Here is a 17,818-nt window from a genome sequence, read left to right on the forward strand (position 1 = left end):
TTGCAAGCTTTGCTGTACGTTTTCAAGGAACCATTTATTGGAAATTAGTTTTAAAGACAAACAAACCATTATATGTTTGAGACAACATTTTAACGTGTCTTCGAATGTACCACAGAAAATATATTGCAGTGTGTAGTTTTATTTATCTTTTTAAAAAATTAAATATTATCATGATATCTTGCATGATATGCTTATGCCATAGACACGAAACAGAAGTTTTGTGCCACAGATAATTAAGTAACCAAAAAAAAAAACGAAATAAAGTCTAATTGTTACATTTTTATAGCTAATTGTTACGTGGCAACATATTTTAAATCGAACCAACACCCAACATCTTTTTTATTATCAGGAGAAAGGATTGATTTAGTAAAAATAAAACCAATTAATAAAATGGAATTCATTTATTTATTTTCATTTTCAATACAAATCTATTTGCTGTCATCTGTTATAATAATTAAATTTGATTCATAACTATCTAGACATTATCTAGATTATCAATACATAACAATTAACTTTCTATTATTTCCTCTATATTCGTGATTTTCTGAACATTTTTATTATTTTTACCCTGGAGTAAATCTTGAATTTCGCTCAAACTCTTACCATTAGTTTCGGGGAGCATAAAATATGTAAAAATCACGCCAATTAAGGCTACCAAAGCATACACGCCCATACAACCAGCAATGCCTATAGCATATTCGGCAATATAATACAATTGATTAATAGGAATACTAAGAGATCCAAAAAGGTTTGACGCGACTATGGCAGTAATTCGCACATTTATAGGGAACATTTCAGCCTTTAACACTTCCTCAATCGAATTTAAACCGACTTCAGCGAAAAAGACGAATAGCAGAATCGTAAATAACGGCACATCAGCGATGCTTTTAAGAATCTGGCTGACGGGGATTGCGTCGCGAATGAAGAAATATGCTGCAGCGAGTGCGATACAAATACTTGCACCAATGAAAGAACAAATGAGCAGACGTCGTCGTCCCAGCGAATCGACTAGAACTGCTGCAAGGATACCTGTAATGAAAAGTATGTATGTAAAACGTAAGTAATTTTTTTTTTTAATAAATTAATTATGTACCATGGTTCAGGTAAAATTAAGGTAATTGTAAATAATTTGACGGGCACTAGTGACTGAGCTGCGTGAATTACCGATGCTTTCAAAAGCTATTTATTATTTTAGGTACTTGGGCAAATATCGGTTCGTTTCTCTATCGGCATTATTATGAGTTTTGTACAGTTAATCACTTAATCTTATATATAAAAATGAATCGCAAAATGTGTTGGAAAGCGCATAACTCGAGAACGGCTGAACCGATTTCGATAATTCTTTTTTTATTATATTCCTGGAAGTACGAGGATGGTTCTTATGTAGAGAAAACGTAAACATGTACCACGGGCGAAGCCGGGGCGGACCGCTAGTAAAAATAAACTTACCCGCAACAGCCTGGACACCCAAAACTATAATTATCAAGTTATCCATTGAAATAGAAAACGTACTCTCGCCAAGTATTCGAGAGTAAAAATGGTAATATGATACAGTCCCTGATGTTTGCTGAAGTAATTTAAAACCTGAAAATCATTAAAAATATTTAAATATCTATGAATCTAGTCAAGTAACATCTCTTCATTGGATACAAGATGCGCGGCGTGGATACGCTTTTAAAACGACGCGGCTCTATAATTTTTGCTGTGTATAGTTTTTTTACTAAGTACCTACAGGAGATATTAACAAAGCTAAACAAGAAAAAAAAACAATACATTTTGTTATGACAGAAACGTGTAATGTCTTACCAAAAACAATTACGATAGCTTTAACGTAAATTATTCTTCTGAAGAGTTCGAAAATCGACGTTGAATGTTGCATTTCTTTTTTAACGTGAGATATCATTCTTTCAAGCTCTTGTCCCTATAAAATAAAAAAAAATTATGAGCAATTTTGGAAAACTTAAAAAAAATCTCGCTTCTAATGCAACTTGAAAGAAATAATTCTTTACTTAACGATAATAATACGACGGCAGCATATTTAAAACTATTTAACAAATGTTATGTAAATTGATATCACATGTGACCATTTCGTATTTCCGTATTTCCTTGGTTCGCACAAAGCACATAATATTTTTTTTTGTTCGTAATATTAACATTTAATGCCAAAGTCTACTAAAAAGCAATCAAATCAGCGATCTTACTCACTACATCAGAACAGTCACCACGTAATCTCTTCAACGCATCCCTAGCTTCTTCAATTTTATCTTTCTTTATAAGATAATACGGAGACTCAGGGATAGAATAGCAAGCTGCAAAATATAGTACTGGCAAAAGTGGGAGCCAGTAATTAAAGGCCCTGTAAGACACCAGAGAACCAATACCAACGATGAACAGGCTCCCGATATAGCCCATAAAACTGGTCACACCAATAAGCCTGCCTCTAATATCTTGTTCTGCTATTTCTGACACATACACTATTATTACCTGTGAAAAAAATTTATAGTTGGTAAATATTTTTCAACGTTAATTTGCAAAGAAAAAAAAAGACGGGTTGCACTCCGGGAGTGCCGGCAGAAGTGAAAACTTGATTATTAACGTTGAGCATGTTTGATATTTTGGAATGGTATCCGTCTTACGCTTTTTCGATCAGGTCACGTGTCCTGACGCGAGTTTAAGATTTTATACCTACCCATTACAGAAAAAGTGCTCAACGCCGCTAAAGAAGTTTTCACTTCAAAAAAGCGATGGAGAATTTTCAAATTTAAATTTAGAATCTCATGCGCCAATCAATATATTTTATAACTTGCCAGTTATAATTAAGGTTAAAACTAATTACCTATAAATAGTTTCAGATTCAATATCTTTAGGTACCCTTTGTCACATAATCACATTGCCGGTTATAATAATATCTCTCAAATATAATATATTATGTACCCGGCAATGTGATTATATGAGAGAGAAAAAGCGTCTTCATAAAGCGCGTAAGTCGAAATTGTGTAACAATTTTCATGAAAAAATCCACAGAATTTACAATTATTGAAAATGATAAAGTTGAAGGTAAGAAATATTAACTTGAGTATAAAAATCACATACAACAGATACTATACCCGAACCGATGCCCCAAAGAAACATAGCAACACACAGCATCCAAGCTTTATTCGCTGCTGCAGAAAATATCTGAAAAGATAATCCTCTTATACGTATTTCGTTCTAAACGAACTTTCTTTGTTTTAATTAACAATACATATTACACATCAGTATATGATTAAAGAATATGTTGATAATAAAAAAAGCAATTAATTTATAAGTGAGAAATTAACAAGAATACAAAAATTAAGCAGCTACCTAATTAATTGAAATTTGTCGCAATGATTCTAGTTCAAAGATAATTTTATTTGTATATCTTGCAATTATCTTCACTTACCATTCCAATAAGAAAAAATAGAGCACTGAATAACACAGTCGGTCGCCTGCCAAAGCGATCACAAACAAAAAGTGTTAACAAACTCCCGAACATATATCCAGGTGAAGGTAGAAATGATATCCACCATGTTTCAAGCTGAAATTTCAAATTATAGTTTATTATTAAATTTACTACTTAATTCTTAAATTTATTAGATACAGGTTATTTCAATAGATATTTATTTTTATTCGCCATTCTGATACGGTAACTAATCTGATTTTTAACTCAAATGGTAAAAAATTTAGTCAAGTTTAATACATAATATTTGTCAATACCTATTAATCATAAAAGCTGGTTTTCGGAAAGACTACTTATATTTAAGCATTTGCAAGGCTCCAAATAGAAAGGTTAATCAAAATATCCTAAACATATAAAATTAATTCTTAATACTAAACATATTATATCAAATTATCACACTACTAACTAATAAAATAGTAAGGAGATTAGGAATGTTATTAGTTATTACCTATAATATGCACTACACTCATGTGCTACCAACACTTTACTTTGCAACAGCACCTGATAAATGCACTTATTTCTTTATGGTTCCGTAACGGTTCCAAGAAATTGAAGCCTGAATTTACGCTTGCGTTTCAGTCCTGCTTCATATGTGAAACGCGTGCTATATATCAATTGGCAGATTATATTTATGAAGTGTTCTAATATTATTAAGAGTTAAGTGATGAGAATACTTCTGAACCGATTACAATTAAATTTAGCACTTAACTTGGATTATCACATAAGAGGTTTTATCCCGGAAATCCTACGGGAACGGGAACCATGCGGGTTTTTCTTTGAAAACGCGGGCGAAGCCGCGAGCGTAAAGCAAGTTATATCCAAAAAATTGTGTGTAGGTACTTTTTAAATGAAATAACAAATCCATGACATATTAATTGAAGAATTAAATCTAAACTAATATTATAAAGCTGAAGATTTTGTTTGTTTGTTTGTTTGAACGCGCTAATCTCGGGAACTACTGGTCCGATTTGAAAAATTCTTTCGGCTATATATCATCACGCTAAGACCAACAGGATCGGAGCAATGCGGGTGAAACCGCGGGGAACAGCTAGTAAAATATATACTTGCACCATCCACGTCGATAGATGTCCGATGGTTTATAACATGTGACATCATTGGAGTAAACCACCCTGATGCTAAACCCGATGTAGTAGTAACTAATGCAACTGAAATATACAATAGTACAAAATTGTTTAATTTTATGATCGTCTATGATGACGAACAAAACAATTACAAAAGTGATGGGATAGGGGCGCGAACTACTAGCTGTGAAGTATTTATGTTCTAGTGTAAAATCGATAAAATCTATAAAAGTTTCGGAGATAATAAGTAAAATGTAAAAAAACATCGTATACAAAAAAAAACAGTAAATTCAGATCTTATTTCGTACAACAAACGAATGTGTAATAGGATTACTTTTACACAATTACTTACGAGCGCTTGTAACAGCATATTGCGTGTATCTACGGTCTTCCATTACCTGCAATATAAAAATCAGAACTAAGTATATTACTAGCTTCCGCCCACGACTTTGTACGTGCATCCCCGTTTTTCCCCGGTCCCGCAAGAATTTCGGGAGATCCTTTCTTAGCGGATGCCTACGTCCTAACATCTACCTGCATGCCGAATTTCAGCCTGATACGTCCAGTGGTTTGGGCTGTGCGTTGATAGATCACTATATCAGTCACCTTTGAGTTTTATATATATATATAGATTAGTTAGTATGGCTGTATATCATCATCATCATCAGCACATATATGTTCCCACAGCTGGGATACGGCCTCTTATGAAGGTTTACGAGAGAGTTACGTCACCTAAAATATACCGGAATGAAGCTGCACCCCAAAGTAAGCATTTATGTACCTTTAAGTCATAAGAAAGTAAGTTGAGTTAAACATCGACAGAGAAGAAATAAGTAATTAGATACAATAATTTTTTAATAAGTAAATTCGATCTAATATATTTTTTCTATTTACAAAATAGATACTAACCCGCCTTTAAATTATCAGAACAAGGACCAAATAAAATGTGACAACTGAAAGGTTAGCTTTCAAATAAAAAAGTATCATCAAAATCGGTTCAAGCTGTCAAAATTCAGAGAAAACAAACCCAAAAAATAGTCGAATTAAGTACATCCTCCTTTTTTCACGTCAGTTTAAAAAAACAGAACAAGTAAACTATTTTAAAGAAGAAGCAATAAGAAGGAATGAAGTTTTCGGTCTTCATGATTTCTTACAATGTTTATATACACTATTTTCTTTATGGATTCTCCACTTTAAGAAAATATATTATGTTAATAAAGTACATATTTTCCTGTTATTAAAAGCTAAACGGCGTATAGTTCATACTTACATATAACTTCATTTTGCGAAGTATCAAATAAATTCTTGTCTAAAAATTCACATAACACTAAAAAAATAATGCAATGACAATATATAAAACTACTATTGTTTTTTCATTCAGTATACAATAATTGGATGAAAACTGTACCGAAGATACGTCGATATCCTTTAAGAAACAAAACAATCTGTGAAAACAATTTAAGAAATGCGTAGGTATTTCATTCATAACAGGTTTTCACATCTGCACCAAATCAACCGTAACAGGAAAATCGTTGGAATAAATACCTTAGACGCTCCTTTACCTATACCTACTAGCTGTGCCGCGCGGTTTCACCCGCGGACGACATTCAAGTACATATTATTTGTATAAATCATGTGTTATTCTAGTAACAAACAACCAGCCGCACAAACTTTCGCAGTGATAGTAATATGTACAAGTAATATGTACTAACGGTATATTTCGCGTTAGACAAAGATAGATTATACATTTACACCATTAGCCGAAAAGAGTTAGCAACGTTATCGTCGACTTAACGCAACCAAGCTAAATTTGCTTAAATATATTTTTTTGATCGAGTGAAAACTCCCCATTTATACTATTTCTACTACCTATACTATTTCTACTAATTAGATAATTATTATGCATACTTACTACAATATTAAGACTACTTCATCTCATAGTAGAATGTAGAATTAATCTATTTTTAATCCTTTTCACATACATTACTTAAGTAATTATTTACTTAACAAAATATGTTGACAGGAAATTTTAAAAACATCATTTCAAATTTTGTCGCCCCAAAAAACATATCGCCCTTATTAGGCTTAACATGAATGCATCACTTAGAAACTGGATATGCAGCATTTAGGCTAAGTTTAGCTCGAATTAGGACGAACAGATTTTTTATGAACTAACTTCAGTATAAGATTATCGATTCAGTTGTTTTATTTTTGTTACCTCAAATCTCGAACATTTATAAATTATTTTATAATTATTGAAAAATACTTTTCCTTCCGAAAAGAAGAAGTAGGTAGGTAATAAAAATATAAAAAAACAACGTAATTACTAATTACACGGGAACGCAGTGTCTGGAACGTCCTTTTTTATTAAAAAGCTATAGTTTTAAATTAACATGAGATTTTATTCAAATAAAAACAAATTCATAATTAAAAATGTTTAATAATTTTTGCTACAAAATATGGTTATACTATTCTTATTTCTTACAAAAATATGTAATTCGGTGGAAATACAAATGCTTTAAAATGTCAGTACATTACAACTATAACATCATAATATTATTATATCATCAACAACAACATTAGAAATAATATGACACCATATTATTATTGTAAGTTCTCTGATACAATTTTTTTAACAAATAAAACTTTGTGAGAATATGATTTGATAGTGAGTCGGGATTTTTTCTTCAGTACTTAATAATATGTGAAACATTATCCTAGCTTCACTGCCACTAAAGTAAAGTCTTACCACACCCGGACACTCCATACATATTTATCATCCTTGCGGTAAGCGCCAGTCATATTGCTCATGATCGTGCGGGGTGACGTATGTGTTTACTTTTGGCGGGAGGCGGAGCCGTTCTGTAGCGTTAGGCGCGGGTCAAACACAAGCGGTGCGGGCGCGGGCGTGCCATAAGCGCACCTCTTCAATCTGTTTTGCACCACGTCCTTCTTCTACATTTTGTATGAAATAATTTTGGAAAGGCGTCGAGACGGCACGCCACGGTTGTGCCACGGTTGCGCCGCAGGCGCGCATCCCCCGCCACGCCACTTCACCCACACCGGCCACAACCGCCGCGCCGGTTGTATTTGTCCCGTCCCACGTCCAGCGCCCGCGCTCAGACTGCAGTGAGTGATTCGTGGACGTTCGGAATTCGTTAACATTCACATAAAAATGCGTCAATTACGTGACGATGCTGATTTTAATATAAAATTTTGTGAATTAGTCGTACAACATCCAGTCCTATATGATTATAATCGTCCAGAATACTCTAATCGTAATGTAAAAGACAAGATATGGGAACAAATCGCCAATAGCGCACCTGATGCGCGCCATAAGCGCACCCGATGCGCGCCGGCAGTGCGCCCGATGCGCTGCGCCGCTTGTGTTTGACCCGCGCCTTAGCTACTATTGCACGCCTCATAAGCGAAGCGTTGAGGTGGGTACTACTGTCACTTCGCGCAAAACATCTGATTTTTCAAACTTAAAATGTCTTTATGTATCATACATTGCACTTGTAAGATAATACATACACACACATATTAAGAAAAAACACTATTTTTAACGTTCATGATATTTTTAATGTCATTTTTGTTATTTAAACTAGTTAAAAAACAGTTTAAAAAAGTTCTGTCTTGGACGTCCGTGTGTCTGTATGTGCGGATCCTTTTTCTTGTTAACACGATAGCGACCGAAATACTTTACTAATCGAGTCTTTTTTTTTCTCTTAGGCTTGAGTATGCTCAGGAATAGAACCCTTTCATTTTTCAGGGTCTGATTCGATGTGGTTTAATTGTTATTAAATAAACAAAAATAATAATTAATAAATATTTATTTAAAAAAAATTATGAGGCGTGCACTTTTGGATTTTCCAAATTATTTAGTATTATGTGTTATTACCAGTTACCTTAGCGTATGCTATGCCGGTAAGAAAAAATAGGTTAGATACCCTATGGTATTTAGGAATACCGAATCTTATATATAAAAATGAATCGCAAAATGTGTTGGTAAGCGCATAACTCGAGAACGGGTGGAACGATTTCGATAATTCTTTTTTTATTATATTCCTTGAAGTACCAGGATGGTTCTTATGTAGAGAAAACGTAAATATGTACCACGGGCGAAGCCGGGGCGGACCGCTAGTATTACATAAATTCTATAAAATTGAATATAAAATCAAGGAGCTAAATTATATTACATAAAAACTTACGAGATTTCCGCCCGCGGCTTCGCCCGCGTTTTCAAAGGAAAACCCGGATAGTTCCGTTCCCGTGGGATTTTCGGGATAAAACCTATTATGTATATGTGTTAATCCAAGTTACCCTCTATATGTGTGCTAAATTTCATTGTAATCGGTTCAGTAGTATTTACGTGAAAGAGTAACAAACACACACACACACACATCCTCACAAACTTTCGCATTTATAATAGGTATTAGTAGGATATATTTTTTGAGAATCAATGTTGAGACTCATTTTAAAAAAATGACATGTAAGTATCAAAAATGTGTATCACATGTAATAAAACAATCATCAAAATACAAAAAAATATCATCAATCCTGAGATCATGTTTATTTTGTTAATCTTATCCTAAATATTTCGGTATTTCATAAGAATAATTTTATCATTCTTCACCTACTGTACTTTATTAATTGAGCTAATTAAAAAATAAAAATAAAAGTTCCTTACACATATTGCATCTACATTTTATAAGTGTAGCTAATGCCTATAATATAAAATTAATTTTAAAACATATATAAACACCGTTTTTATTTTAATTTTAGGAAGCCCAATTTAAAAATTAGATAACGTCATAAAAAATGTTAACAAATTTTATTGCATCATTAGAAAATATAGACGAATTTTTAAATAAAAATAATTTTATAGCCTCAATTCGCAAATGAAAATCAAAACATTAAAGAGACTACCTTAAATATAATTACTATATTATACAATTATACAATCCTACTTTAAGTAACCATTTTTCGAATATATATATCTAAAAATAGTCTTAGAAGAGCACCTCAAATAGAACGGCACAATAAAGCTATATAGTAAATTTAACAAATGTAAAAAAATATCTAAATCAAGCATTAGCACCATTGCTTTGTAACGATTTTCGCTCTCCTGAAGCCATCACTTCCTCATCTCCCATATTTCTATCATCATTTTCAACTCTTTTGTCATTCATAGTTTTCAATTCTTCTCCATTCGCGTAATATACCTCACCCTGAAGCATAGCTTGAATTTCTCTTAAACTTTTACCCTTTGTTTCAGGAACAGTGAAATAGGCAAAAATAGAACCGACCAAAGCTATCGAGGCATACACCCAAAACACGCCACAAAGACCGGAAAGATCTTTAATCTTTTTGAAAAGTTTCGTCACAAGGAATCCTAGTACTCCTCCATAGATATTTAGGACTGTAATTGCAACGGCCTTAACATTTAAGGGGAAGGCTTCACCTTGGACTACCCCCATTATGGAGTTAAAACCAATAGTAGATACGACGTTAGAGGCTAAAATACAAAAGAACGTTACGAAACTATATGGTCTAAGGGAATCATGGTCGATAGAAAGTACTTCGAGACTCAAAAAGTAAAAACCGATAATGGCTGAAGAGACGCTATATCCGAAAAAAGAGTAAATAAGAAGCGGTCGGCGTCCAACTCGGTCTGCCAGGAATGATGACATCACACCTGTGGAAGGACAAATTAACTTGTTGCATACACTTTGTTTATTTTATGTTTTTGTCCGCTCGTGAAACAACTTATAATCTTTCATTCTCTATTTCAAAGTTTTCGGGATAGATATTTGAAAAAAATGTAATGTATTTTTGACCCTGGGTATTCAACGTTTTTTAACTTAATTTCATTCCAATTTTTTTTCGGATAGATTTTTATCATTAATTATTGATACATTAAAATCTCACCAACAATAAATTTAACAGCTCCGTAAATTATCATCATCGTTGGAACGGCCATGTTTATTTTACTCTCCTTCATTATAACTGTCAAGTATTGCTGGACCGTTTGCGTCCCTGTCATTATTTGAGCAAATTTTAATCCTGGAAAAAAATTGAGACACTGTGATAAGTGTGTACAAATTATGTTTATTCTTACTATAAGAAATCATCACATTATAAAAAGTGGCATTATAGAGAAGTTCTTTGAAATTTTTACTATAGTTATTCAATTCTTAATTCTACTCATTAATTTTTGAGTTTGAGTTGAGTTTACAAACGCGGCTATTATTTCATTCACGAATTGTATAGCCATAGACAAGCTTGTTTTGTTTATAACAAGATGGCGCTTTTAAATACACTTAGGTTTAAAGAAAATTATTTTCTCACCAAAAACAATAATGATAGCTTTTCTATATTGTCTCCCTCTAAAGAGTTCTATAGTTGAACTTGAGTTACGCATCTCTCTCTGGACATGAGATTTCATACTTTCTAATTCCTCTTCGAGACCCTGAAAATGTTTAGGTTAGGTTAGGCTTCTTTTAATATTTTGTTTCAATTAAATATTTTTTAATAATATTTTGTTTCAATTAAATATTTTTAAACTGATAATTTAATATCATAGTAGTAGTATAAATAAATTCTCGTTTTATTCTGTGAGTACTAATCTTTTATCAAAATGAACAGACTTTATGTACATTCAATAAAAATTTTCGACGTTACAAATAGACATTTATATGTAAGTACATATTTTTTATCATATCAGTGTCTCGTATGTGGCTGCTCAATGGCAGTTACAGTTTTACATACGCTGATTACGTAAAAAATACATTACGAAAGAACTACAAAAATCCGATTTGATTTTTCTTTGTATTGATTCGCTAATGCAGGTATTGTGTCTATGAAACCTAATCTTGAACGTAAGCGCGCGTGCGGAATGCGGATGGAAAAGATCGGAGAATTGCCCGTTAGAAATTAGAGTTTTAAATAATGCGTTCGGATTAGTTACGAGTATTTTTACTATTATAAGCGTATGAAAAACATAGTTTTTCATACGCTTATAATAGTAAAAACTAACTCTTTTGATCATAGTACACTAAATCAGAGACATATACAATACACGTAGAATTTACAGATGGATACTTTAAAGAGAACTCACATCCTCTCTCCCCCGCAGTCTCAACAACTCTTTCTTAGCGGCTTCCTCTTTGCCCTCTTTCAGATAGTAATACGGGGATTCCGGTATACACAAGCACGCCGTAAAATACAATACAGGCATTACTAAAAGCGAGTAATTCATAACTTCGTATGTCGCATATGCCCCAATGCACATCATGAGTAGACCACCAAAGTTGAACATGAATCGGGTACCAACTGACAGACGACCTCGAATCTCTTTGTCAGCTATCTCGGCTATATATATGGTTACTACCTGGGGATAATTTAAACTAGTTTTAAAATAGATTACATAAAAAGCAGCCTATAACTTTTACAGGCCACAAACTATTCATAAGCTTAAATGACTGTTCGTAAGTTTTTGTTTGCTTGTAGAATCACCATTTGCGGATAGTATATAGATTTTATATAATTTCAACTGGTAATACGCTAAACAGAACATATCCAGAAGCGGTGAAACCGGCCATAAATCTTCAAAGTTACAAAGAAAAAATTATACCATCGATATCATTCCAGTCCCAAAACCCCACATTAATTTCATAACTAGCAACATCCACGCTTGGTTTACCGTTGCTGCGATAATCTGTAAAAACAAAAAATACATATATGTAAGTTTACTTGCGTTTACGTTACCCAAGTACAAATTTCTTACAAAATAAAAAAAGAATGTCCATGTCATAAAAAAGCTACTCCAGCTCATAATCATCAAAGGCAAATTGCTTAAAAAATTAAAAAACGATTTCTTACTCACAGTTCCCGTAGCAATAGGCAAGGCACTAAACAGCAAAGTGCTGCGCCTCCCGAATCGATCGCAAAGGAATCTGGTTACAAGACTGCCGAACATAAACCCCACGGGAGACAAGCTCAGCATCCATGATACTTGATTCTGGAAATAAATTAACCCTAAATCAAATGACGTACGATAAACAACTAGACTCACAATCACGCTCAAAAATGTCATCAGCAAAACTCTGCTTTTGAATGTATCAGGAAGAGTTTTTTAAAGTCAAAATAAGGTGCTAATTTTTCAATTAATGATTGATCCAACACTGCTCGGGCATTTAAACTGACCTTTTTATACTAAAAGCCTAATATAATAATGTATTTAAACAAATTTATGTAGACATGTCCCATATTATAGCAATAATTAATTTTACACCGCTTACGATGAATTGATTGAAGGGAATTGGAATAGAAGTGGAGGCAGACATTACAAAGAAGACGATTGAACAGAATGAACGAAGATTATTGAAGAGAATGAAATATAGTGTAAATGCTAAGGACAGAAAGAAAAACCAGTGCCCAATATAAAATTAGCTACAGGGAAAATACCAAATATTTCTTAAAAGTAAAAAAAGATATTCCCAAACAGGAAAATTGATATGAGTGTAATTATATTCCAATCCTTTCAGCTGGTTTACGCGATCGCATATACTAATTGATAATAATTCATATTGAACCAAGATCAAGACCCACTTTTACGCTGCGACGTATTGACGCATAAAACTATTTTATCCCCGTTTAATATCTGCAACTATGATGCTACATATTATCACAGATATTATGCTACATTGTTTCAAATAACACCTAAGTAACGCTGCTAAATACAAATGTGTTATTTACATTGCAAGTTGCAACGATAAGGGATAATTATTATAAAAGTAAACTGTGTACCATTTTGCATACCCTATAATATTATGCTTCTAAGAATTTATGAGGGGAATTACCCAATTTCGCTAGCTAAACATTTTAAATGCTTAATAACTGGGAACCATAATATTCTAAAAATAGTTACAATAAGGGACATGAGATTAAATAACTTATGATAGGTTGTTTTTTATGATAGTGGACTATTTCCGGAATTCAAACCGATAGTTTGTTCATAAACTACGAATATACTGATAAGTAATGAAGCCAGTGCTTTTACCGAAACATAGCAATATATTACGACATGCATAAATAATTCACTTAATATCATAATATGTAAGTAGGTACTTCAAATTATACCATACATTTAGTAAGAGTTTTAGCGTCATTATATTTCGTGATCGGTAATCGGTTTATTTAATTTTTTATTGATACTTTTAGTGCCTAGTAACACCTTAATCTTCCATTGTAAATAAATAAATCAGAACACGAATGAGCAGTTAATACTATCCAAACAATATAATTATTCGACGGAGGCCTAACTAAAAAAATATTTAAATAATATAATATATATAGACGAAACAATAGTCATTAGAACGTTAAATCAATATCCCTACAAGGGAAAGATATGAACAATAGACTTACGTCACTCATTTCTATATTAGTTTCGTTATTTTGTAGTTTGTGTATCACGGGCGTAGACCATACTGAAGACATGCCCAAAGTGGCGGTGGCCAATGACACTGTAATTATAATAATTATCAATTAACCAAATTTGTTTTAGTTTGTTTTCCGTTGAATTACTGCGGAAATTCTCGGGATGGAACCGGTAAAAAGTAAACAAATCGATCCCATAATTATTATCTACATCGAAATTCACCTCGCTTGATCGTCCTCTAGAAATAAGTATAGGTCAATCGATCAGTCTAGGAATGAACATCCAATTAAGAAATTAAGGCCGTATTGAGAAATAAAGCTGGAAACTTATATAAGCGCTTACCGGCGCTTGTCAGCGCTGGTTCGTTCTACACAATGGAAGCAGGTTGAAGCAGACCAAGACAAATTATTTTATATGGCAGCGCCCAGCGATGACCAGTGCGGGTTGAAGCTCGTCGGCGCCGTTCAGCGCTTATCGGCGCGTGTTCATATATTTTCCTGCTCGGGTTACCAGCGCTGACAAGCGCCGATAAGAGCTTGTAAGTTTCCACACTTTCTTTCTGAATACGCCCTAACAATTTAAGAACAAATAAATAAATAAATGTTAAGCATGAAGCGAACACTTATGTATGACATAATCAAAGACGGTGGCTGATTATAATATCGCACTCCTCAAAAATCAGCATACCTTAGCCAAATTTTAATAATACATATTCATAAGTAGGTATTGTCTATAATTGTATTGTCTTGCACTCATTGCAGTTGTACAAATATCATTTCTCTCCTGTCATGTCTCTCTCTCTGTCCGTCTGTAGATTCATAGGGCTCGTACGGGTGAACCGATTTTGATTGTTATTTTTTTTTTGGGTAGAAAGATGAATTAATTGCGAATGTTCTTAGATATGTTTAATCATGTTTAATGACAACATTATTGTAATTTAAATATAATATTGTATTGCAATACCTGCATAAGGTTCCTAATAATATTATGTAAAATGTATTAGTATGCAATAAATTATTTGAATTTGAATTTAAATGAAAATCAGTCAAAGAGAGCCGCCCGCGCCGTAGCAAAGTGGGGTCGGGGTTTTGTTAATTTTAATTAATTTATTTTGAGGAAATAACTTCCAAATTCATTTTTCAGGTAATTCTATAAATATTAAAATTACTCACCTGCACTAGCCACCAAATATTGTAATCGCCTTCCTCCCACCATTTTCTAAAATATACACAAAAATTATTTATAAGTAGATATAGTTAAGTAGAAAAATTATCGAAAGAACACATAATAATATAAAGATCGTAGAACGAGAAACGAAATAAACACCATTAGGTTTTTTTAATGGAATTTAATAATATACACATACCTACTTAGTACAGAATTAAACACAAATGTAATACGAGATATTTCATCTACTAAAAACCGTTACTTTTATACAATTTTAATATACTATTTGAACAAGCGTCAACATCAATCGACGCGTAACAAGTCAATGAGAATTTGCTTACTACAATGTTAGTTGTAATAATATCAGTATAAGCTGGGCAGTTTGTTTACTGACCAAATTTGCAAAGTATACTATTCCGGATAGCTAGGTAATGGAAGGAAATCTGAGAAAATATAAAAGATTGTAACTATGTATATAGGTATATATACTACAGATAGGTATTAGTATTATAATTAAAATAATATAATAATAAATAAAAATAAAAATTTCATTTATTTGCCTTCACAACTTAAAACTATTACAAAGGAACTAAATATGTAAGCGTGTAGCGTTTTCGTTGTGAAGGACTAGTGTCTGAAATAGGTCTTTGAAAGACCAGGTTATAGTACAGATCACTAGCTCCCCTCGCGGATAGCACTACTAAAATACATTTAAAGTTTCAATAACTAAATATCAATCGACAATAAGAAGAGAAAAACAAAAACAATAGACTGAACTTAAATCTACTTCTGCTTAAAAAGTAACTTAAAATTACGTACGTGTATATACGTGACCAGTGTGTCAGTGAGTGTTTGTCTGCATGTATGTGTGCGCGTGTATATGTATGTTAGTATGTTTATATTATATAGTATTAGTATGTACATATATTATATTTATATGTAGATATATTTCTTTTGTGTGTGTGTTTGTCACTGAACTCCTCCTAAAGTGATGAACCGATATTAGTGACATTTTAAAGTTTTCAGAGGGATTGGAGAATGGAGATGGATCCTGTGTAAGAATTAAAAAATTCTCAACTCTGATGATGATGCTTTTTTAATCATAAGAAAGGAGGCAACAATAGAGCAGAGAAATCATTTTGGTGGACTACATACTTGTGTCTTGCTTGCCTAGGATGCTTTCCTTTCATGAAAGAGCTTTTCTTCCTTACTATAGATTTCTTTTTATAAATTCTTATACTATGGACAATTTCAAATTTTATCTGTTCATTGTACTATCAAATATGCATAAATTGCTAATGTTTTAATACATGATCCTTTCAAATTCCTTTCTCTGATCAGCAAACATTGACTCCTACTTCTTTTATCTTTCTTTTTTATGTCTTCTTCCCTATAGATTAATTTCCTAGATTTAATATCTCTAGAAAGCCAATTCTATATTATATAGTCTAGTATCATTGTATATATCCTTACCAAAATATTTCAATGCTTTTATTCATTTTAGGGAAACATTAGTAAGTAGGTACTTAAATGAGAACTTGGATATTTTCATCTACATTAATTTAATCATTTCATTTTGATTAAGTGCTCCAAAGCTATCTGTAATAATTATACATTAAAAATGATTTCATCAGCAGAAAACTAAATTATGAGTGATGTGACAGGCTATCTTATTTTATAAGACTATCCAATAGGTGCATTTTTCTCCTCCAAATGTGTAGTATAGAACTATCTTAGAACATGCACAAAATTTGCATCATTTTTATTCGTGTTTATAGTAATTCTCAATAACAAATATTTTCCTATTCCCATTTTCAACCACTTTATGGCATTTTTCTAATCAAAGTCTAGTTACAGACTTTTGTTTTGTAGATTTTTTATTTGTTAGGTTACCTTGGATTCTACATATTATTATATACTACATAGGTTCCTTTCTCTTCTGTTTTAAATAATTTAATAATAATTGGTACATTCTATCATTAAAATAGCTATATTACTACACATAAAATATAATAGCTCAAATAAATTTAAACTAGGTACCTACATGCAAAAGCATAGTAAAACTTATATTTTAACCTGCTCATTTGCTAATAAGTACTTTAAAATGAAAATACTTGTACTTTTAAAAAAAGCTTTTAATAAAATCGTCTCATGCTATGATTGTATTCATCATCGAATTCTTCCATATTTCATAAATTCTTGTTATTAATAATTATTGTAATAATACAACAGTGATTAATAAAATTAGGTATATTTGTTTCACTTACAACTCAAAACAAATCTGAAATCTGAATCACATTTTGAATTTTTCTGTCTCGCACCACAGAGGTACAGAGCAAGTAGAGTGCGTTTCACGAAAGAGTTCCCCTGCCGTTATGTTGGCTTACCTGACTGTCAAAAACGAAAATATTTTTTTTAGTCAAAAATGACAGAGAAAATATTCTCCTTTCTAGGCAGCCGACCCTGTAAGATACGGGATAAGGCTAGGAAGAAAGGAGAATATTTTCATGTCATTTTTGATTAAAAAAAAATATTTTCGTTTTTGACAGTCAGGTATGCCAACATAACGGCAGGGGAACTCTTTCGTGAAACGCTTTATTCCTCTGAGTGAAACGCACTCTAATAATTAATGTTTTTTGTCATTTT

The 17,818-nt window shown here is 32.4% G+C and overlaps 2 protein-coding genes across 9 annotated transcripts; both read right to left on the minus strand.

Moving 5' to 3' along the window:
* Nucleotides 1-392: 392 nt before the first annotated feature.
* On the minus strand, nt 393-6,491 carry LOC149486423 (uncharacterized). Of its 6 annotated transcripts, none has more exons than XM_089698044.1 (10): nt 5,834-6,101; nt 5,098-5,344; nt 4,916-4,961; nt 4,550-4,647; nt 3,425-3,559; nt 3,094-3,177; nt 2,206-2,484; nt 1,807-1,921; nt 1,450-1,584; nt 393-1,029 (listed from the first exon to the last, which is right to left on the minus strand). In XM_089698044.1, the coding sequence occupies exons 2-10, from the start codon at nt 5,101-5,103 to the stop codon at nt 509-511; spliced, it is 1,419 nt and encodes a 472-aa protein (XP_089554170.1). In that variant the 5' UTR covers nt 5,104-5,344; nt 5,834-6,101; the 3' UTR covers nt 393-508. The 6 variants fall into 6 exon arrangements, with proteins under 6 accessions (XP_089554170.1, XP_089554169.1, XP_089554172.1 ...); XM_089698043.1 differs by lacking the exon at nt 5,098-5,344 and having other exon boundaries at nt 5,834-5,890; nt 5,972-6,099; XM_089698046.1 differs by lacking the exons at nt 5,098-5,344; nt 5,834-6,101 and adding an exon at nt 6,109-6,491.
* A 2,564-nt stretch (nt 6,492-9,055) lies between these two features.
* LOC149486424 (facilitated trehalose transporter Tret1-like) lies at nt 9,056-17,539 on the minus strand. Of its 3 annotated transcripts, none has more exons than XM_089698039.1 (9): nt 15,372-15,503; nt 15,178-15,223; nt 13,993-14,090; nt 12,452-12,586; nt 12,200-12,283; nt 11,684-11,956; nt 10,915-11,035; nt 10,495-10,629; nt 9,056-10,261 (listed from the first exon to the last, which is right to left on the minus strand). In XM_089698039.1, exons 2-9 carry the CDS (start codon nt 15,218-15,220, stop codon nt 9,651-9,653), a joined length of 1,500 nt encoding a protein of 499 aa, XP_089554165.1. In that variant the 5' UTR covers nt 15,221-15,223; nt 15,372-15,503; the 3' UTR covers nt 9,056-9,650. The 3 variants fall into 3 exon arrangements, with proteins under 3 accessions (XP_089554165.1, XP_089554167.1, XP_089554164.1); XM_089698041.1 differs by having other exon boundaries at nt 15,368-15,502; XM_089698038.1 differs by lacking the exon at nt 15,372-15,503 and adding an exon at nt 17,440-17,539 and having other exon boundaries at nt 9,057-10,261.
* Between the last annotated feature and the right edge of the window lie 279 nt (nt 17,540-17,818).

This window comes from Colias philodice, chromosome 8, assembly GCF_061535455.1.
Source record: "Colias philodice isolate Cphi_HAF_F1 chromosome 8, ilColPhil1 Martin Lab GWU primary, whole genome shotgun sequence".
In the NCBI taxonomy this organism is placed as follows: Eukaryota; Metazoa; Arthropoda; class Insecta; order Lepidoptera; family Pieridae; genus Colias; species Colias philodice.

What these genes read in the sequence shown, in the direction of transcription:
- LOC149486423 (XM_089698042.1), bottom strand. An exon ending in TATTTTTTCTTATTGGAATG is followed by an intron (nt 3,178 to 3,424) that starts GTAAGTGAAGAT and finishes TTATCTTTTCAG; the next exon opens with ATATTTTCTGCAGCAGCGAA. An exon ending in GGGTGTCCAGGCTGTTGCGG is followed by an intron (nt 1,030 to 1,449) that starts GTAAGTTTATTT and finishes TTTTCATTACAG; the next exon opens with GTATCCTTGCAGCAGTTCTA.
- LOC149486424 (XM_089698039.1), bottom strand. Translation starts at nt 15,220, where the DNA reads ATGGTGGGAGGAAGGCGATTACAATATTTGGTGGCTAGTGCAG. An exon ending in TGCCTATTGCTACGGGAACT is followed by an intron (nt 12,284 to 12,451) that starts GTGAGTAAGAAA and finishes TTGTTTTTACAG; the next exon opens with ATTATCGCAGCAACGGTAAA. An exon ending in GGACTGGAATGATATCGATG is followed by an intron (nt 11,957 to 12,199) that starts GTATAATTTTTT and finishes AATTATCCCCAG; the next exon opens with GTAGTAACCATATATATAGC.